Here is a 22,467-nt window from a genome sequence, read left to right on the forward strand (position 1 = left end):
GTTCCCCTCACACACACTGTCTGACTTCCTGGTACAGCTCCTCCTCCCCCATCATGCATCAGGAGAAAAAGGGGAAAGGTCACAGTGATCTATCACAACATCACACCTCCTTTCCTCCCCAAAAAAACAAAAAAAACATAACAAGAGAACAAAATGTTGAACACATAACATAACAAGGCAAGCGAGATCCGTTCAGCAAGTAGTATCTCCAATTCAGTTCTGTGATTTCCGCAGCACTTCATGAGCCCTTTGTCTCTGTTCCCTGACCTCCAATGTGTCCCGTAAGATTTCAGCACTTTGTCAGCGAGGCGTTTGACGTCTTTGACGGGTAGACCGACGCAGAGGTACAGCACCGGGAGGAATAAAGTCAGTCAAAGGTACTGGAGATGTCAGTGGGCGTCCCACAGACAAACCAGTCTCTGTAACTTCAGGCACATGTCCGGGCTCCTCAGGAATATGGTCACCAACCGGTTCAGGGTTTGGGTGTAAACTTGTGGGATCATGCCAGACACCATGCCATATGTCACCAGCAGAGTTCAGAGTAGACTCTGGTGGGTGGTCAGAAAGAAGGGTCGGTTTCGTCACTAGTGGCCGGCAAATGCGTTTCCTCAATTGTGAAAGGTGTCGCCGAACACAAATGCCTTCCTCCAGGCGGACAAGGTACATTCTTCTGCCAAGAGTTCCATCAATAACGCCAGGAAGCCAAGGAGGCAAAGCTCTGTAATTCTGAGACCATACAAGATCACCGGCACGGAATCCCAGACGGCCCGGCGGAGGAGGTGTTGGTGACTGCTCCCGTGGACGAACTAAATCAAGTTTGGTGCGGAGATGCCTGCCAAACATAAGAAAAGCCGGTGACAGCCCAGTAGTAGCGTGTTTCGTGTTACGGTACATGATCAAGAATTCCAGCAGCTTCTCTTCTGACAGTCCAACCTGGTCCAGAGTGGACAGTAAGTGCTTCTTAAATGACTGCACAAATCGTTCTGCCAGCCCATTTGAAGCTGGATGATAAGGAGCTGTTTTGTAGTGTTGGACACCCAAACCACTAAGGAAGGATTGAAACTCATGCGATGTAAATTGAGTTCCATTGTCGGAGACTATGGCTGTAGGCAAGCCAAATTGAGCAAAGAGCTTCCTTAAGACTAGAATGGTAGCAGCTGAGGTAATAGAAGGCATTTGAAAAACCTCCGGCCATTTTGAATGTGCATCTACCACGATCAAATACATTTTACCCTGGATGGGGCCAGCAAAATCAAGATGGAGTCTGGACCACGGTTCTGTTGGCCATGGCCAAGGTTGCAGGGTTCCTCTCTTTTGGGGTCGCTGGGCTTGACAGCACCCAGGACATTGAGCAACATAATCTTCAATTGCTGTATCCATTTGTGGCCACCAAACATAGCTCCGGGCCCGCTGCTTCATGCGCACCACACCAGGATGGCCTTCATGCAGTATCCTTAGCATGGTTGATTGCAAGTACTGGGGTACAATCACTCTATTGCCCCATTGTAGGCAACCAGCATTAGTCACAAGCTCACATTTTCTGGCAAAGTACGGACGAAAGTCACCTGAAACACTCCCTGGCCATCCAGTCTGAACATAAGAGAATATCTGAGACAGGAAAGGATCTGTGGCTGTATGTCTGGCAATCAGGGAGGTGGACATGCAAGATTGTGGCCTGTGTACTTCCACTACACGAACCTCTCTTAGTGGGTGGTCATCTCTTAGTGGCAATCTGGAAAATGCATCTGCATTGCCATGGGTATCATGGGAGCGGTATCTGATCGAATAAGCATAAGCTCCTAAAAATAAAGCGTACCTTTGTAAGCGAGATGCGGTTGTTGTAGAAATTCCTTTCTGAGGGTTCAGTATTGACAACAGAGGTTTGTGGTCAGTGATAATTGTGAACTCCCGACCATAGACGTACGCGTGAAATTTCTTTGTGGCCCATACAATGGCCAAAGCTTCCTTGTCAATCTGGGAGTAGTTTTGTTCTGCTGAGGTTAAAGACCTGGAGGCAAAAGAAATGGGGCGCTCCGTGCCATCCGGCATGACATGGGAAAGCACTGCACCCAGTCCATAAGGCGAGGCATCACAAGCCAGGATGACAGGTTTCTTTAAATCATAGTGGACCAGAACTCGAGAAGACAGAATGAGTTCTTTAGAAAGCCGAAAAGCTTCTTCACATTTGTCTGTCCATATCCATTTAGCTCTTGCATCCAGTAAGCGATGTAATGGGTAGAGCTGGTGCGCTAGGTTCGGCAAGAAACGGTGGTAGTAATTTAGGAGGCCAAGGTAGGACCTGAGCTGGGTGACATTCCGGGGGGTAGGGGCATGGGTAAGGGCTTTAACCTTTTCTTCAGTAGTGTGTAACCCATGACGGTCCACCGTGTGGGCACAAAACTCCAGTTGAGACTTGAGAAATTCGCATTTTGACAGATTGACACGTAAACCAAACTTTTGGAGTCTCCCTAGCACAGTTTCAACATTCTTTCTGTGTTCTTCATCAGTGGGACCAGTGATGAGCATGTCATCCAGTAGACATTGGGTGAAAGGTATTCCTGCCAGTACCTCATCCATGATCCGCTGCCAGATGGCTGGAGCTGGGGCTATGCCAAAAACCATGCGGTTATACTGGAATAATCCTTTATGAGTGTTAATGGTCAACAGATGGCGTGAATCTGGGTGTACTTGCAGTTGCAGGTAAGCTTGCTTTAAGTCTATTTTTGTAAACTTTTGCCCCCCAGCCAGTGAGCCAAATAAATCTTCAAGTCGAGGCAATGGGTATTGATCCACAAGAAGTTGGTTGTTCAGAGCTACCCTGAAATCACCACAAATTCTAATGTCTCCATTCTTTTTCTTGACAGGCACAATTGGTGATGCCCATTCACTTCTATCCACTTTCGTTATGATCTTTTCAGCCAATAGGTGGTCCAGCTCTGCTTCCACTTTTTTTCGCAAGGCAAAAGGTACTGATCTTGCCTTACAAAAACGAGGTGTAGCACCAGGCTTCAAGAGGAGGTGGGCCATCTTTCCTTTTACGGTGCCCAAAGAGTCCTCAAAAACCTCTTTAAAACGTGACTTCAGGGATTCCACCCAATGGTCTACTTTAGAAAGCAATGTACATTGGCCAATGGTAAAAGGAGGCATGCCCAGGGCTTTGATCCAGTCCCTTCCATACAGCGGAGGACCTCCATTCCTTACAACATAAAGGCGTAGACTTTGACTGTGGTTGCCTAATGTAACCAGGGGCTTTACATAACCCAAGGGCTGTAGTAGTTCCTTGCTGTAGGTTTGTAGCGTGAGCTTTGTAGGTTTTAGCGGCAGGGACAGACCCGATGCCTTTAAATCAGTCCATGAAATGACAGACACAGCTGCCCCTGTATCAACATCCATGGAGACAGGACAGCCATTGAGTGTGACATCCACTTTAATCGCCGGAGTACTCCCAGCTACTCGAAACAGTCCAACATGCTGGACACATGTCTCCTCATCAGAGCTAAAACCGTTATTGTCCATATCCACACGGAATGTCTGTTTACGTCTATCTTTAGTGGTAGTGTTCGGGGAGCGAGAGCTGCGGCAAACGCGCCCAATATGACCAGTCTTCCCACAGCGAAAACAAACGACATCCTTGAACTTGCAAGCAGGCGCCCTGTGAGTAGTGTTACCACAACGGTAGCAAGTCGGGGTCCCAGAGACAGAAGAATTAGGGTGGCGAGGTTTAAGCTGAGTGGCAGGGGACGGGCGTCTCGAGCGTTGAGTGATAGCAGTGTGGAATATTTCCTCACCCTGGCTTGCAGGAGTTGTAGGTGGTGCCTTCAGTAGGGTGGCGTCCCGTGTTGCCAACTCCATGACCGTAGCAAGGTCAGTGGCTTTCGTCAGAGTCAAGTCGGGTTCTGTGAGTAAACGTTTCTGTATGGCTGGGTCGCAGAGTCCCATGACGAACATGTCACGGAGAGCCGTCTGTAGGTAGTCTCCAAACTGACAAGTGGCAGCCAGTTTACGTAAAGCAATGATATATGTCTTTATATCCTCCCCGGCCTGCTGCCTTCTACCGTAGAATTTAAACCGCTCCGCGATTTCCAACGGCTTCGGGTTGTAGTGTGTATGTAGCGTCTGAATTAACTCAGGCAGGGACTTAGAGGCTGGCTTGTCTGGAGAAACAAGGTCTCTGAGGGTTCCATATGCAGCTTGACCCAATGCAGTGAGAAAAACTGCACTTCTCTTTTCAACAGTCACATTATTCGCTTCCATATACTGTTCCAGCCTCTCCACCCAGGAGGTCCATGACTCAGCTGCAGGATCAAATGGTTGAATAAACCCTATGAAGGCCATGTGTGCTAAAATCCACAATCCTCGTCGCCACTGTTATGTCCCCTGGACACTCTGTGTCTCTCAGGTGCTGCTGGCAATGCTGCCGGTATCTGCTCAGCAAGTTACGCACACAGGCCGATGTACTACTTAACCAGAGCAAGGTTTATTACTCAGAACATTATGGCATTCTTACATGGAGGAGTCTTATTCCAACAGCTTCCGTCCTTATCAGATGTAATCCCTTCTCAGCCTCATGTGTCTGCTTCCAGTTCCCCTCACACATACTGTCTGACTTCCTGCTCCTCCTCCCCCATCATGCATCAGGAGAAAAAGGGGAAAGGTCACAGTGATCTATCACAACATCACAATTAGCATATCATGAAAAGGTTCTCTAAACGAGCTATTAACCTAATCATCTGAATCAACTAATTACCTCTAAACACCTGCAAAAGATTCCTGAGGCTTTTACAAACTCCCAGCCTGGATCATTACTCCAAACCGCAATCATGGGTCAGACTGCCGACCTGACTGCTGTCCAGAAGGCCATCATTGACCCCTCAGGCAAGAGGATAAGACACAGAAAGACATGTCTGAAGGAATAGGCTGTTCCCAGAGCGCTGTATCAAGGCCCCTCAGTGGGAAGTCTGTGGGAAGGAAAAAGTGTGGCAGAAAACGCTGCACAACGAGAAGAGGCGACCGGACCCTGAGGAAGATTGTGGAGAAGGAGCGATTCCAGACCTTGGGGACCTGCGGAAGCAGTGGACTGAGTCTGGAGTAGAAACATCCAGAGCCCCCCGTGTACAGGCGTGTGCAGGAAATGGGCTACAGGTGCCGCATTCCCCAGAAACAGCGGCAGAAGCGCCTGACCTGGGCTACAGAGAAGCAGCGCTGGACTGGTGCATGTCATTCGGAAATCAAGGTGCCAGAGTCTGGAGGAGACTGGGGAGAGGGAAATGCCAAAATGCCTGAAGTCCAGTGTCCAGTCCCCACAGTCAGTGATGGTCTGGGGGCCATGTCAGCTGCTGGTGTTGGTCCACTGTGTTTTATCAAGGGCAGGGGCAATGCAGCCGCTATCAGGAGATTGTGGAGCACTTCATGCTTCCATCTGCTGAAAAGCTTTATGGAGATGAAGATGTCATTTTTCAGCACGACCTGGCACCTGCTCACAGCGCCAACACCACTGGTAACTGGTTTACTGACCATGGTATTACTGGGCTCAACTGGCCTGCCAACTCTCCTGACCTGAACCCCATAGAGAATCTGTGGGATATTGGGAAGAGAAAGTTGAGAGACGCAAGACCCAACACTCTGGATGAGCTTAAGGCCGCTATCGAAGCCTCCTGGGCCTCCATAACACCTCAGCAGTGCCACAGGCTGATTGCCTCCATGCCACGCCGCATTGAAGCCTCCTGGGCCTCCATAACACCTCAGCAGTGCCACAGGCTGATTGCCTCCATGCCACGCCGCACTGAAGCCTCCTGGGCCTCCATAACACCTCAGCAGTGCCACAGGCTGATTGCCTCCATGCCACGCCGCATTGAAGCATCCTGGGCCTCCATAACACCTCAGCAGTGCCACAGGCTGATTGCCTCCATGCCACGCCGCAGTGAAGCATCCTGGGCCTCCATAACACCTCAGCAGTGCCACAGGCTGATTGCCTCCATGCCACGCCGCAGTGAAGCATCCTGGGCCTCCATAACACCTCAGCAGTGCCACAGGCTGATTGCCTCCATGCCACGCCGCATTGAAGCCTCCTGGGCCTCCATAACACCTCAGCAGTGCCACAGGCTGATGGCCTCCATGCCACGCCGCAGTGAAGCATCCTGGGCCTCCATAACACCTCAGCAGTGCCACAGGCTGATGGCCTCCATGCCACGCCGCATTGAAGCCTCCTGGGCCTCCATAACACCTCAGCAGTGCCACAGGCTGATTGCCTCCATGCCACGCCGCATTGAAGCCTCCTGGGCCTCCATAACACCTCAGCAGTGCCACAGGCTGATTGCCTCCATGCCACGCCGCATTGAAGCCTCCTGGGCCTCCATAACACCTCAGCAGTGCCACAGGCCGATTGCCTCCATGCCACGCCGCATTGAAGCATCCTGGGCCTCCATAACACCTCAGCAGTGCCACAGGCTGATGGCCTCCATGCCACGCCGCATTGAAGCATCCTGGGCCTCCATAACACCTCAGCAGTGCCACAGGCTGATTGCCTCCATGCCACGCCGCATTGAAGCCTCCTGGGCCTCCATAACACCTCAGCAGTGCCACAGGCTGATGGCCTCCATGCCACGCCGCATTGAAGCATCCTGGCCTCCATAACACCTCAGCAGTGCCACAGGCTGATTGCCTCCATGCCACGCCGCATTGAAGCCTCCTGGGCCTCCATAACACCTCAGCAGTGCCACAGGCTGATGGCCTCCATGCCACGCCGCAGTGAAGCATCCTGGGCCTCCATAACACCTCAGCAGTGCCACAGGCTGATGGCCTCCATGCCACGCCGCATTGAAGCCTCCTGGGCCTCCATAACACCTCAGCAGTGCCACAGGCTGATGGCCTCCATGCCACGCCGCATTGAAGCCTCCTGGGCCTCCATAACACCTCAGCAGTGCCACAGGCTGATTGCCTCCATGCCACGCCGCATTGAAGCCTCCTGGGCCTCCATAACACCTCAGCAGTGCCACAGGCTGATGGCCTCCATGCCACGCCGCATTGAAGCATCCTGGGCCTCCATAACACCTCAGCAGTGCCACAGGCTGATTGCCTCCATGCCACGCCGCATTGAAGCCTCCTGGGCCTTCATAACACCTCAGCAGTGCCACAGGCTGATGGCCTCCATGCCACGCCGCATTGAAGCATCCTGGCCTCCATAACACCTCAGCAGTGCCACAGGCTGATAGCCTCCATGCCACGCCGCATTGAAGCATCCTGGGCCTCCATAACACCTCAGCAGTGCCACAGGCTGATTGCCTCCATGCCACGCCGCAGTGAAGCCTCCTGGGCCTCCATAACACCTCCGCAGTGCCACAGGCTGATTGCCTCCATGCCACGCCGCATTGAAGCATCCTGGGCCTCCATAACACCTCAGCAGTGCCACAGGCTGATGGCCTCCATGCCACGCCGCATTAAAGCATCCTGGGCCTCCATAACACCTCAGCAGTGCCACAGGCTGATTGCCTCCATGCCACGCCGCATTGAAGCATCCTGGGCCTCCATAACACCTCAGCAGTGCCACAGGCTGATTGCCTCCATGCCACGCCGCAGTGAAGCCTCCTGGGCCTCCATAACACCTCCGCAGTGCCACAGGCTGATTGCCTCCATGCCACGCCGCAGTGAAGCCTCCTGGGCCTCCATAACACCTCCGCAGTGCCACAGGCTGATTGCCTCCATGCCACGCCGCATTGAAGCATCCTGGGCCTCCATAACACCTCAGCAGTGCCACAGGCTGATGGCCTCCATGCCACGCCGCATTGAAGCATCCTGGGCCTCCATAACACCTCAGCAGTGCCACAGGCTGATTGCCTCCATGCCACGCCGCATTGAAGCATCCTGGGCCTCCATAACACCTCAGCAGTGCCACAGGCTGATTGCCTCCATGCCACGCCGCAGTGAAGCCTCCTGGGCCTCCATAACACCTCCGCAGTGCCACAGGCTGATTGCCTCCATGCCACGCCGCATTGAAGCATCCTGGGCCTCCATAACACCTCAGCAGTGCCACAGGCTGATGGCCTCCATGCCACGCCGCATTGAAGCCTCCTGGGCCTCCATAACACCTCCGCAGTGCCACAGGCTGATTGCCTCCATGCCACGCCGCATTGAAGCATCCTGGGCCTCCATAACACCTCAGCAGTGCCACAGGCTGATTGCCTCCATGCCACGCCGCATTGAAGCCTCCTGGGCCTCCATAACACCTCAGCAGTGCCACAGGCTGATTGCCTCCATGCCACGCCGCAGTGAAGCATCCTGGGCCTCCATAACACCTCAGCAGTGCCACAGGCTGATTGCCTCCATGCCACGCCGCATTGCAGCATCCTGGGCCTCCATAACACCTCAGCAGTGCCACAGGCTGATTGCCTCCATGCCACGCCGCATTGAAGCCTCCTGGGCCTCCATAACACCTCAGCAGTGCCACAGGCTGATGGCCTCCATGCCACGCCGCAGTGAAGCATCCTGGGCCTCCATAACACCTCAGCAGTGCCACAGGCTGATGGCCTCCATGCCACGCCGCATTGAAGCCTCCTGGGCCTCCATAACACCTCAGCAGTGCCACAGGCTGATGGCCTCCATGCCACGCCGCATTGAAGCCTCCTGGGCCTCCATAACACCTCAGCAGTGCCACAGGCTGATTGCCTCCATGCCACGCCGCATTGAAGCCTCCTGGGCCTTCATAACACCTCAGCAGTGCCACAGGCTGATGGCCTCCATGCCACGCCGCATTGAAGCATCCTGGCCTCCATAACACCTCAGCAGTGCCACAGGCTGATAGCCTCCATGCCACGCCGCATTGAAGCATCCTGGGCCTCCATAACACCTCAGCAGTGCCACAGGCTGATTGCCTCCATGCCACGCCGCAGTGAAGCCTCCTGGGCCTCCATAACACCTCCGCAGTGCCACAGGCTGATTGCCTCCATGCCACGCCGCATTGAAGCATCCTGGGCCTCCATAACACCTCAGCAGTGCCACAGGCTGATGGCCTCCATGCCACGCCGCATTGAAGCATCCTGGGCCTCCATAACACCTCAGCAGTGCCACAGGCTGATTGCCTCCATGCCACGCCGCATTGAAGCATCCTGGGCCTCCATAACACCTCAGCAGTGCCACAGGCTGATTGCCTCCATGCCACGCCGCATTGAAGCATCCTGGGCCTCCATAACACCTCAGCAGTGCCACAGGCTGATTGCCTCCATGCCACGCCGCATTGAAGCATCCTGGGCCTCCATAACACCTCAGCAGTGCCACAGGCTGATTGCCTCCATGCCACGCCGCAGTGAAGCCTCCTGGGCCTCCATAACACCTCCGCAGTGCCACAGGCTGATTGCCTCCATGCCACGCCGCAGTGAAGCCTCCTGGGCCTCCATAACACCTCCGCAGTGCCACAGGCTGATTGCCTCCATGCCACGCCGCATTGAAGCATCCTGGGCCTCCATAACACCTCAGCAGTGCCACAGGCTGATGGCCTCCATGCCACGCCGCATTGAAGCATCCTGGGCCTCCATAACACCTCAGCAGTGCCACAGGCTGATTGCCTCCATGCCACGCCGCATTGAAGCATCCTGGGCCTCCATAACACCTCAGCAGTGCCACAGGCTGATTGCCTCCATGCCACGCCGCAGTGAAGCCTCCTGGGCCTCCATAACACCTCCGCAGTGCCACAGGCTGATTGCCTCCATGCCACGCCGCATTGAAGCATCCTGGGCCTCCATAACACCTCAGCAGTGCCACAGGCTGATGGCCTCCATGCCACGCCGCATTGAAGCCTCCTGGGCCTCCATAACACCTCCGCAGTGCCACAGGCTGATTGCCTCCATGCCACGCTGCATTGAAGCATCCTGGGCCTCCATAACACCTCAGCAGTGCCACAGGCTGATTGCCTCCATGCCACGCCGCATTGAAGCCTCCTGGGCCTCCATAACACCTCAGCAGTGCCACAGGCTGATTGCCTCCATGCCACGCCGCAGTGAAGCATCCTGGGCCTCCATAACACCTCAGCAGTGCCACAGGCTGATTGCCTCCATGCCACGCCGCATTGCAGCATCCTGGGCCTCCATAACACCTCAGCAGTGCCACAGGCTGATTGCCTCCATGCCACGCCGCATTGAAGCCTCCTGGGCCTCCATAACACCTCAGCAGTGCCACAGGCTGATGGCCTCCATGCCACGCCGCAGTGAAGCATCCTGGGCCTCCATAACACCTCAGCAGTGCCACAGGCTGATGGCCTCCATGCCACGCCGCATTGAAGCCTCCTGGGCCTCCATAACACCTCAGCAGTGCCACAGGCTGATGGCCTCCATGCCACGCCGCATTGAAGCCTCCTGGGCCTCCATAACACCTCAGCAGTGCCACAGGCTGATTGCCTCCATGCCACGCCGCATTGAAGCCTCCTGGGCCTTCATAACACCTCAGCAGTGCCACAGGCTGATGGCCTCCATGCCACGCCGCATTGAAGCATCCTGGCCTCCATAACACCTCAGCAGTGCCACAGGCTGATAGCCTCCATGCCACGCCGCATTGAAGCATCCTGGGCCTCCATAACACCTCAGCAGTGCCACAGGCTGATTGCCTCCATGCCACGCCGCAGTGAAGCCTCCTGGGCCTCCATAACACCTCCGCAGTGCCACAGGCTGATTGCCTCCATGCCACGCCGCATTGAAGCATCCTGGGCCTCCATAACACCTCAGCAGTGCCACAGGCTGATGGCCTCCATGCCACGCCGCATTGAAGCATCCTGGGCCTCCATAACACCTCAGCAGTGCCACAGGCTGATTGCCTCCATGCCACGCCGCAGTGAAGCATCCTGGGCCTCCATAACACCTCAGCAGTGCCACAGGCTGATTGCCTCCATGCCACGCCGCATTGCAGCATCCTGGGCCTCCATAACACCTCAGCAGTGCCACAGGCTGATTGCCTCCATGCCACGCCGCATTGAAGCCTCCTGGGCCTCCATAACACCTCAGCAGTGCCACAGGCTGATTGCCTCCATGCCACGCCGCATTGCAGCATCCTGGGCCTCCATAACACCTCAGCAGTGCCACAGGCTGATTGCCTCCATGCCACGCCGCATTGAAGCAGTCATTTCTGCAAAAGGATTCCCGACCAAGTATTGAGTGCAGAACTGAACATAATTATTTGAAGGTTGACTTTTTTTGTATTAAAAACACTTTTCTTTTATTGGTCGGGTGAAATATACTAATTTTTTGAGATAGGAATTTGGGGTTTTCATGAGTTGTGGCCAAAATCATCAATATTACAACAATAAAAGGCTTGAACTACTTCAGTTGTGTGTAATGAATCTAAAATATATGAAAGTCTAATGTTTATCAGCACATTACAGAAAATAATGAACTTTATCACAATATGCAAATTTTTGGAGAAGGACCTGTATATATAAATATATATAAAAATTTTGGAGCACATAAAAAGAAGGGCAAAGCAAGTGTATATGTATGTGTATATATATATATCTCGAAACGTGTGAGGTGAGAATTCCCCACGTGCCTAAGAATAAAAGTAGACATTACACTAAAAAGTTGTGAGAAATAAAAAAATAATAATAATAAAAAATAAAATGAAAAATAATAAAAAACAAAGTAAAAAGGACAAATAAATGAAAAATAGATATATATAAATATAAAAAAGGGGCCATATATAGGAGTGTTACTCTGAGGATGTATCAAGTGTTTAGGCATAGATATATGTTGGAGTAAAAAGACGTATATTGGATCGGGCTAGGATATATATCTAAAAGTTTATTTTCGGGGGAGAGTTAATAATGTGGATAGCCTTATATAAGGATGTAACAATAGAAATGCATCAAAGGGTTTTGGGTGGGGTGGGGGGGTCGTATCTAAAATTTATAAATTATAGGCGACATTTTCCACTACAAACTAAAAGTGGAGAGGGGGAAAAGGAAGGGGTTAGCTTCACCCCGTACGGGTCAGTGTATATAAAAGTGTTTGGTCCTGGTAGGGATTCCATGTGTGTAAGGGCGCTCATAAAGGCCCTGCATGAGAGGGCGTGGGGTCATGACACCCTTTAGGGATCAACAAAGATATATATTTTTATTTTTTTAAAGAGAGAGGTTAGGGGTCTGAGAAAATCTTGGGGTCCGGGAAAAACCAAAATTAGTGATTAAAAATATATATATATAATGGCCAATATTAATGCACATACCTACAAACCGGATTCCAAAAAAGTTGGGACACTATACAAATCGTGAATAAATACTGAATGCAATGATGTGGAGGCGCCAACTTCTAATATTTTATTCAGAATAGAACATAAATCACGGAACAAAAGTTTAAACTGAGAAAATTTACCATTTTAAGGGAAAAATATGTTAAATCAGAATTTCATGGTGTCAACAAATCCCCAAAAAGTTGGGACAAGGCCATTTTCACCGCTGTGTGGCATCTCCCCTTCTTCTTACAACACTCAACAGACGTCTGGGGACCGAGGAGACCAGTTTCTCAGGTTTAGAAATAGGAATGCTCTCCCATTCTTGTCTAATACAGGCCTCTAACTGTTCCATCGTCTTGGGCCTTCTTTGTTGCCCCTGCCTCTTTATGATGCGCCAAATGTTCTCTATAGGTGACAGATCTGGACTGCAGACCGGCCATTTCAGTGCCCGGATCCTTCTCCTACGCAGCCATGATGTTGTGATTGATGCAGAATGTGGTCTGGCATTATCTTGTTGAGGAATGCAAGGTCTTCCCTGAAAGAGATGACGTCTGGATGGAGCAGATGCTGTTCTAGAACCTGAATATATTTTTCTGCATTGATGGTGCCTTTCCAGACATGCAAGCTGCCCATGCCACACGCACTCATGCAACCCCATACCATCAGAGATGCAGGCTTCTGAACTGAGCGTTGATAACAACTTGGGTTGTCCTTGTCCTCTTTGGTCCGGATGACATGGCGTCCCAGATTTCCAAAAAGAACTTTGAATCGTGACCCGTCTGACCACAGAACAGTCTTCCATTTTGCCACACTCCATTGTAAATGGTCCCTGGCCCAGTGAAAACGCCTGAGCTTGTGGATCGTGCTTAGAAATGGCTTCTTCTTTGCACTGTAGAGTTTCAGCTGGCAGCGGCGGATGGCCCGGTGGATTGTGGTCACTGACAATGGTTTCTGGAAGTATTCCTGAGCCCATTCTGGGATTTCCTTTACAGTAGCATTCCTGTTTGTGGTGCAGTGTCGTGTAAGGGCCCGGAGATCACGGGCATCCAGTATGGTTTTACGGCCTTGACCCTTACGCACAGAGATTGTTCCAGATTCTCTGAATCTTCGGATGATGTTATGCACAGTTGATGATGATAGATGCAAAGTCTTTGCAATGTTTCGCTGGGTAACACCTTTCTGATATTGCTCCACTATCTTTCTGCGCAACATTGTGGGAATTGGTGATCCTCTACCCATCTTGGCTTCTGAGAGACACGGCCGCTCTGAGAAGCTCTTTTTATACCCAATCATGTTGCCAATTGACCTAATTAGTGTTAATTGGTCTTCCAGCTCTCCGTTATGCTCAAATTTACTTTTTCCAGCCTCTTATTGCTACTTGTCCCAACTTTTTGGGGATTTGTTGACACCGTGAAAATTTGAATCAACGTATTTTTCCTTTAAAATGATACATTTACTCGGATTAAACGTTTGATCCGTCATCTACGTTCTGTTACACATAAAATATTGACATTTGCCATCTCCACATCATTGCATTCAGCTTTTATTCACAATTTGTGTAGTGTCCCAACTTTTTGGGAATCCGGTTTGTATATATGCACAACACTTACCTATAAATGGAGCGTACTGTACGCATATACATGTGTGCGTACACGTGTATGTCTGCTGGTACTGTGAGGTATATGTGAGGTATTTGGATTTACAGGATGGTTTCGCTGATCTCATTTAATCCAAAGGGGGTTAAAGTGTCCAGTTGGAATATCCAGAAGACCTCCCTTCTCTGAAGGCTGGTGAACCTATTGTAGGGATTTTCAGGTATGTAGTCGATATGTGTGATTTTTTTAGTCCATGGCATCTCTGGCTTTGAAACTACTGACACTATTTCTCCTGTGAAAAAAATGACCTGCCGCAGATACCGTAAGAAGACAAACCAGAAAATGCATGCGGCCGAGATCCGAGGCATCTAGCGTTAACTCCGCCCAAGCCATGCCCACAAAAGAACACACTCAGTAACAGAGCGAGCGCATCACAGACAAAGCACACCGCCCACAAACATCGGAGCACAAGAGACACCGCTAGAAGTGCATAACTCCGCCCATGCGTCAGCAAGGCCCGCCCACACAACATCGAGCCGCACACAACATACCGACTGTGAGCGTCATACCAACAAGAACTGAACACGTGCGTCCACGCCCCGTCTTCCCCACGCCCCCAGAAATCTGAATTATCGCGCCCAAACAGACAGAATAAAAGACTTCGTAATCACACCCACAATGTACAGACATATTGTCCTGATGAAGGGGGCAGTCCGCCCCTGAAACGCGTAGACTAATACAAATAAAGATCCACTTCTATTTTATCTGTCTTCTGCAGCAGCGCCGCTTTATAGAAGGTTCATCTTTTTCACTTCAATCTATTATTCTCTATACTCCGGACACCGTATCCCACGGTAACGGGTAAGAACCTGGGCAGCAGCAGCAGTCACCCCCGCAAGCTGGACGGGCATATACCAGCATAAGTGATTCAAAGGAGTTGTGACTCATCACAACCCGATACGGTAAGCGCAATCATACAGTTTTACACGAGGCGCTGCCTCCTGTCTCTTTCTTTTTATCTATACTAAGTTATAGTAGGCGGAGATTTCAGTCACTAAGTTATAGTAGGCGGAGTCTGCCCTTGTTCTGCTCTAGCGCTGGCCAATCGCAGCGCAGAGCTCACAGCTTGGGAGAAAATAACCTCTGTGAGCTCTGCGCTGCGATTGGCCAGCGCTAGAGCAGAACAAGGGCAGACTCCGCCTACCAGAACTTACTGAGCGGAGATACCGGAGGGCATAGCGGGAGAACGGAGCGGCGCCCGGGGATAATAGTAAGTGCAGTGAGATCCCCGGGCGCCGCTCTCCATGTCTGTATAGTTAGTTCACATTGTAATAATCGGTGAAAGGTTCTCTTTAAGAAAAAAAAGCTTTAGAATTTTTGAAGGAGAATAAACCAGAAGGTACTAGTAGAGAAGACTCCAGTACTGATATAGACTCTTCAGATACAGATAGAACTACGAAATCCAAATCATCCAATAGGAGACACAATAGAGGCAGAGGGGGGGGGGGGGGAAATGGCCACAACATTTTTTGGGCAGAACATATGGATCTTCTTCCTCAGATGGTGCCTTATTGGGGGGGAAATCTTCGAATTTTTGGGTGAAAGGAGGGGAGGACCACACAGGTCCCCCCTACCATTTGAGGGACAGAGACAATCCACAGAAGGAAGATAAAGGCAAATATATGAGAATTGTATTGTTAATCTAACTAATAGGTTACTTACTAATGATGAGTCACAAGTTCTCTCGAAGGGTTTATCATTTGTCCCTACTGTGAACTTTGATGCATTTCTATGGGTGAAGGATATCAGTTTTCTCAGGCGTAAATTAAAGTGGCACAAATTTTATAAAAATAATGATAGGGAGGAATGTATGAAACTTGATATCCCTATTGATTGTCTAGAAGATGTAAGGTTATTGATGTCCCTTACTGATGGTGTCGATCAAACATTGGGACTAGGCCCATGTACAGGATTGCATCCGAGGAGTAAAAAAATGCCCCTCAACAGGAAAACTCGGCAATTGATATTTTCTCCAGACTCGTTGTACAGGAAATTGAAAAAATACGCCCTTATAGAGGTCAATGGTATAACCTTACGCGGGGAGAGAGAGCGGCCCTTGATAGGTAACAGAAAGATAATGATATGATCATAAAACCCTCCGACAAAGGAGGCAATATAGTGATTATGGATCATAAGATATATCAAAACATGTGTGGCTCCCTTTTGAACAATTCAAAGTGTTATAGCCGTTTACAAACTGATCCCTCGGAAGTCTTCATAGGTGAATTGAATAAGATCTTATTGGACGCCTTTGAAAACAAATTTATGAATCCTAGGAAACCACAGATCCCAACATCTCATGCTCTCCCTAAAATCCATAAAGGGAGGGATCCTAAAGGGGAGACCAATTGTTTCAGGGGTTGACTCTCTCTCCCAGAATGTAAGTATCTATGTTGACAAGATCTTAAGACCATTTGTTTCATCCTTCCCCTCTTACATAAGGGATACAATGGACCTTCTTTTGAAAATTCAGGATACTGTTGTAGAGGATCATGTACTGTTAGCCTCCATTGACGTAGAGGCTCTCTACAGTGGTATACCACATGATTGGGGCATAAAAGCTGTACAATCCTTTTTGGAAACAAGAGGAATACAGTTCAGGCCACATAATTGTTTTGTCCTCTTACTTCTAGATTACATCTTGACCCATAATTTTATTTTTTAATTTTCAATTCTTTATTGTAGAAAATTGTGACAGTACAGAAAATACTGTTAAGAGACAGTAACATAGTACGAGAAAATTACTTTTTTTTTCTCAGGTACATTACTAATATGGTATTACAAATCATGGAGTAAGGACAATCCTGAAAGGATCAAGGTGAAAGACATGTGATTCATTTCAGAAATGATCTACACAAAGAAGAGCATGCAATATAATTACTAAATTGTTAATAATTCCAGAAAGAAGTCCAGGGTAGCCAACATTTCTTAACCATCATTTTTTTCTTTTTGAGTCTGTATTCTACCACCAACTCAGGGGCACGGCCATGGGTAGTCCTTGTGCGCCTACTTATGCAAACCTGCTCCTGAGCTGGTGGGAGGATCGCATTGTTTTTGAAGAGGCAGAGGATCCCAGGACCACCCATATCCTCTTGTAGGGAAGATATATAGATGATATTTCATCTTATGGGAGGGTCCAGTGGAGACCTTTAAACCTTTTGTGAAGTCTTTAAATCATAATTTCATAGGCCTTCAGTAGTCCTATTCCTATCAGTTTAATCCCTGTTACGTCCCCTATCCGGGGACGTGTATGGAATAGATTTTAGACAACCGCAAAGAGTTGTCAATAGTTGACACACTCATGTGCGCACGTTTGGGAGATTGCAGGCGATGGCGGTTTTTCAAAGTCTATGGTCGTGCTGAGGTAGTTCAGTGACAGTTAAGTGACCCAGAAAACAATAGCAGCAAAGAAAATATTGAAACATGTGACCAGCCCCTCCCCATAGTCCCAGTATAACAGGCAACTCCGCCAGCAAAACCCCCTCTTTCTTTGCTGCTGACGCAGAGATAAGTCGTGTGGTTTATTGCTCTGTTTTTTTTTGCACATATAGGCTCTACTTGTGTATATATTGTTTTATTTTCGCTTTTTAGTTTCATCTGTGTTCCCCCCTTTTTGGGGGGGCTCTTTGGAGGTATATTTATATATATATATATATAGGTAAGCTTTTCCTGTCTGTCTGTGGTGGCCATTGGGGGGGTTAATTCTGCGCTTCCCCTCTTTAGCCTGTGGGACGTTTCTCTTCCCTGCTGCGCCTGTTTCTCCTGTATTGTGCCCTCTTCCCTCCCCCTCCTTTATCCGGCGCCTTGTTCCCGCCGCTACTTACCTCCGTGCGGCTTGCTTCTGCCTTCTCTCATTCTTGCAGGCGCGCCCGAAATCTCGCGAGATCTCGGGCGCTTCCGCAGTGTGATCTGTGCAGATCGGAGCTCCGGCAGCCTCGGTCCGTCTGGGGCTTTTTCCTTACAGGTTCTCCGGCGTTTCTTCTTCCACTGGCCTGGGGCAAATCCCTATCGCCAGTCTAGTAGTCCCCAGCCTAGTTAGGGCTTTCACATATTATATATAAATTCAGAATTTATAGGTCTCTATAATCAACAGTACAGCATGCCTAACGCTGCACATAGTGGGCAGGGCCCTGCAGAGGAGGACGTTCCTCTAGTGGAATTAACCCCTTCGGGGGAGGAGGTTCAAGTCCTGATCCCTAGTGATCAATCCTTAGATTTTCAGGCGTCACTGTTTAGCGCCATTGCTGCTGCCATAGGGTCCATGACTTCGGTCATCTCCCAATCTATTGCCCAGGCCCTTGCTGCCCATCCGGCTACTTCACATACCCCACAGCCCGCTATGGTGTCAACACCCGCCGGGCCAGGGCCGTCTGCCTCCAGAAAAAGAAATAAGGGTGATGATGTTTCTACCAATGTTGGCGCGCTAGGTCCGCGCAAAAGAGCCTGTACGCGTCAGGCAGAACGCACGCGCAATTGGAAATGTGCCAGAGCACAGCAGGATTTGGGTTTCAACTCTGAGGTTGGTTCTGATGAGGAGGCTATGGATGACGCCTTTGAGGAGGCAGAGGAGGACCCCTCGGGGGTCATGGATGATAACCCCCTACCCGGGTGTAGCTCCCTAGTGTCCGCTGCAGATGTCATGCCTGCATCTTTAACGGATCCCTCTGGGGAACCCTTGTTTGACCCGGATTCACTCCACCATCCCCGTTCTCCAGAGTGGTTGCCGTTGGAGCACGTTTCCAAATATTTGGAGGCTCGAGTGCGCTGCCCTCTTTCCAAAGAGGCTCGCAATAAGCTTAGGGCGGAGTGCCCCAGACCCATCATCCCCAATAAGGTGTGCGAGACTCCAGCTGTGGACCCCAAAATGACGCAGTTCCTCGCAAAATCTGGTTGGAATCCGCGTAGGGGTCTAGAGTCGGCGTTATGATCTTGTCAGGACAAGCTCCTTGACATTTTCGGGCCGCTAGCTAAACTGTTTGACCTGGCGGAGGTGGCGAAGGCCGAGAATAAGCAGGTTGATCCTGTGGAATTGCGAGAATGGGTACAACGGGCCATTTGCATAACGGGTAACGTAAATACGTCCCTAGCTATAGAGAGGCGTAAAGCCATTCTTTTCAAAATTGAGCCCAAGTTATCTAACCTGGCTCTTACTGAGGCTGGTAAGGAGGCCCAGGGCCTATTATTTGGAGAGTCCTTCATTAAGGACCTAGGGCCTATTATTTGGAGAGTCCTTCATTAAGGACCTAGGGCGTTTTGTGGGAGCTTTCACTGCCCTAGACAAAGCCCAGAGCTCAATGAAGAGGTAGGGTCTCTACCAGGGCCGGCAGCTTTAGGGGCCGCCTGTCCGGCCGTGCCCAGTTTCAGTCCCGAGGTTCGGGCCGAGGCTCCTTCTCTCAGAGATCTGCCTTCCAGGAGCATAGACGGGAGCCGTCGTATTTTTTCCCTTCCCGGGGAAGTTCCTGGCGTTCAAGAGGATACAGAGGGAATCCTAATTCCAGACGTCCCTACGGTGAGTCTACCAACTCGTTTCAGTTCTTTAAATGTTTGTGTAGGGGGCAGACTACATCTTTTTTCTCCAGCTTGGTCCCGTATCACCTTAGACCAATGGGTCCTATCCACGGTCAGGGGTTTCCACATCGAGCTGACGTCCTCCCCACTGTCCATTCCGCCTCCGCACCCTGTTGTGCTGTCGGTGGAGCGCCGCATACTGGTGGACTCAGAGCTGTCGGATCTTTTCCGCAAGGGGGCCATAGAGCCGGCCCCGATGCCCCCTTTTGTGATAATCAGCAATATTTTCCTTGTGGCGAAGAAAGGGGGCCAACTACGGCCCGTCATCAATTTACGCGCCCTCAACGCGTTCGTCAGGGACCGCCACTTCAAGATGGAGGGCATCAATCTCCTGCGGGACCTTCTGCAGGTGGGCGATTGGATGGTTGGACTTGAAGGACGCTTATCTTACTGTCCCTGTTGAGGACGCGTCCAGAAACCTTCTCTGTTTCTCTTGGCAGGACAGGATCTGGCGGGTCACGTGCCTCCCGTTCGGCATCTCGTCAGCTCTGTGGTGCTTTACCAAGTTGATGCGCTCGGCTATGGCGTGGCTGCGCAGTTGGGGAGTTCGCCTCATCGTGTATTTGGACGACATTCTGGTCATGGCCCAGAATCAGTCGGTGTTGCTGAATCACCTTCGCTGGACCATGGATCTTCTGTCGGATCTGGGTTTCCTTCTCAATCAGGAGAAGTCCTGCCTCACCCCATCTCGCGAGATGGAGTTCCTGGGGTTTCTGGTGGATTCCACGGCAGGGACGCTCAGCCTACCACCGGCCAAGTTCGGTCGATACGGAGAGCCAGGTCGTCTTCCCAGATCCCTTTGCGTCAACTAGCGAGGATCATAGGTCTGGCCTCATCTATCCAGGCGGTTTTCCCGGCCCCACTCCATTACCGGGCTCTTCAGCGCCTGAATATTTCCCACCTGTGGGCGGGAGCTTCCTATGCGGATTGGATCTCCCTGGACGAGGAGACCAAGGAGGAGCTATCCTGGTGGATCCACAATTTACAAGCTTGGAACGGCAAGGCGATTTTCGGGCATTGTCCGGACTTCGTGGTGGATTCGGATGCCAGCCTGTCGGGCTGGGGAGCTCATTGCGAGGGGATCACAACTGGAGACGGCTGGTCAGAGGCCGAAGCAGGATTCCATATCAATGCGCTGGAGCTGTTGGCAGGTTCGTTCGCGATCAAGAGCTTCACGAGAGACACGGCCAGGTCCTGCATTCAACTGCGCATGGACAATGTGTCGGCGGTGCGTTACATCAACGGCATGGGCGGCGCCCGTTCCACCATCTTGTCTCGTTTGGCGAAAGATTTCTGGGACTGTTGCCTAGACAAGGAGTTTTGGCGGAATATCTTCCAGGCGTCCAGAACATTCATGCGGATTTGAGTTCTCGGTATCTTTCCGACTCCAGCGACTGGCAGTTAGATCCAGCGGTGTTCCGTTCCTTAACGTCACTTTGGGGACATTTTTGCATCGACCTGTTTGCCTCCCGCCTGAACACGCAACGTTTCTACAGCTGGCGCCCGGACCTGGAGGCCGAAGCGGTGGACGCTTTCCTACAGGATTGGTCCAAGGGCCTGCTCTACGTGTTTCCTCCCTTCCAGCTGATTCCCAGGACCCTGATTCAAGTACGCCGGTATGTGGCGGATCTGGTGCTTCTGGTCCCATTTTGGAACTCCCAATCGTGGTTTCCCCACCTTCTGGAGATGATGATAGAGATCCCGTACCTGCTCCCGATATCTCTGACTCTCCTCCGCGGTCCGTATCACCAACCGCATCCTCTTCTCTCAGACGGATCCCTGCGCCTGTTGGCATGTCGGATTTCAGGGGACCCTGGGAGGTCCCGGGAGTTTCGGGAACAGCTAGATTCCTTTTGGAGAACGCTTGGGCCCCAGGAACCAGGAGATCTTACAGATCAGCCTGGGGAGCTTGGGCTCGCTGGTGCGTGGCTAGGGACTTGGATCCCGTTTCGGCACTTGTGACGGAGATCTTGCATTTCCTGTCTTCTTTATTTGACCAGGGCAAGGCCTATCGCACTGTTCAGATCGGCCATTTCTGTATCTCATCAAGGTTTTGACGGCACTCCTGCGGGTCAACATCCTTTGGTCTGCCGTCTCTTACACGGCTCTCAGATGTCTCGTCCTCCGAGGCCTAGATTTTCTGCCACTTGGGATGTATCTTGTATCCTTTCTTTTTTTTGTCTTCTTGGCCTCAGAATGCAGACCTTTCCCTGAGGCAGCTGTCGGCGAAGCTTGTCACCCTTTTCTGCTTGATTTCCTGCAAGCGGGTGTCAGACGTGCGGGCTTTGGATTATGATGCCCGCTCGTATACCCCGGAGGGGGTCTCCTTTGACATCTCTAGAAGGACTAAGACCCACATACGTTCGGTTGCTTACCCTGCTTTCCCGGCCTCGCCTTCACTTTGTCCCGTGGCGTGCCTCAAGGAATATGAAGCTCGCACTTCTCTTCATCGGTCACGGGAGTTTCCTCAGCTCTTCCTGTCTACCATTCGACCTTTTGCCCCAGTGACCACTCCTACGCTGGCTAGATGGATGAAGTGGGTCATGGAATTGGCGGGCGTGGACACTTCTCTTTTCTCGGCGCATTCCGCTAGGGGGGCATCCGCTACCTCTTTGGCGGTTTCTGGCGCCAGGCTGGAGGACATTTTAAAATTGGCGGATTGGTCCAGGGTTTCCACGTTCAGAGAATTTTATTTTCGGCCGGGTCCTCATGTGTTCTCATCTCTCATTGATAATTTGTCGTAGCTTTGAACTTGCAATACGAGCCTCCGGGTCTTGTAATAAAATCAGATGATTTTCCTATTTCATGACGTAAAGTCATGATTTTATTAAAGACACGGAGGCGAGTATTGCCCACCCTATGTTTTCCCTCCCTATGTTAGGTTTATAACTATGACTGATTTTGATTGTGTGTCATTCGCATATTGGTTTTAACTCTGAGTTTTTTCCTGAGTAGGTTTGTCGCAACCATTTGATTTTGGATACAATGTCCCAATTTTGTTTCTATCATTTTCTCCGTTTTTTCACCTTTCAGGTTG

General features: G+C 50.8%; 1 protein-coding gene across 1 annotated transcript; it reads right to left on the bottom strand.

Moving 5' to 3' along the window:
- Window positions 1-300: 300 nt before the first annotated feature.
- LOC122930323 (uncharacterized protein K02A2.6-like) lies at window positions 301-3,636 on the bottom strand. Its single transcript, XM_044283608.1, has one exon. It carries the CDS (start codon window positions 3,514-3,516, stop codon window positions 301-303), a length of 3,216 nt encoding a protein of 1,071 aa, XP_044139543.1. The 5' UTR covers window positions 3,517-3,636.
- Between the last annotated feature and the right edge of the window lie 18,831 nt (window positions 3,637-22,467).

This window comes from Bufo gargarizans, chromosome 1 (genome assembly GCF_014858855.1).
Source record: "Bufo gargarizans isolate SCDJY-AF-19 chromosome 1, ASM1485885v1, whole genome shotgun sequence".
Taxonomy (NCBI): Eukaryota; Metazoa; Chordata; class Amphibia; order Anura; family Bufonidae; genus Bufo; species Bufo gargarizans.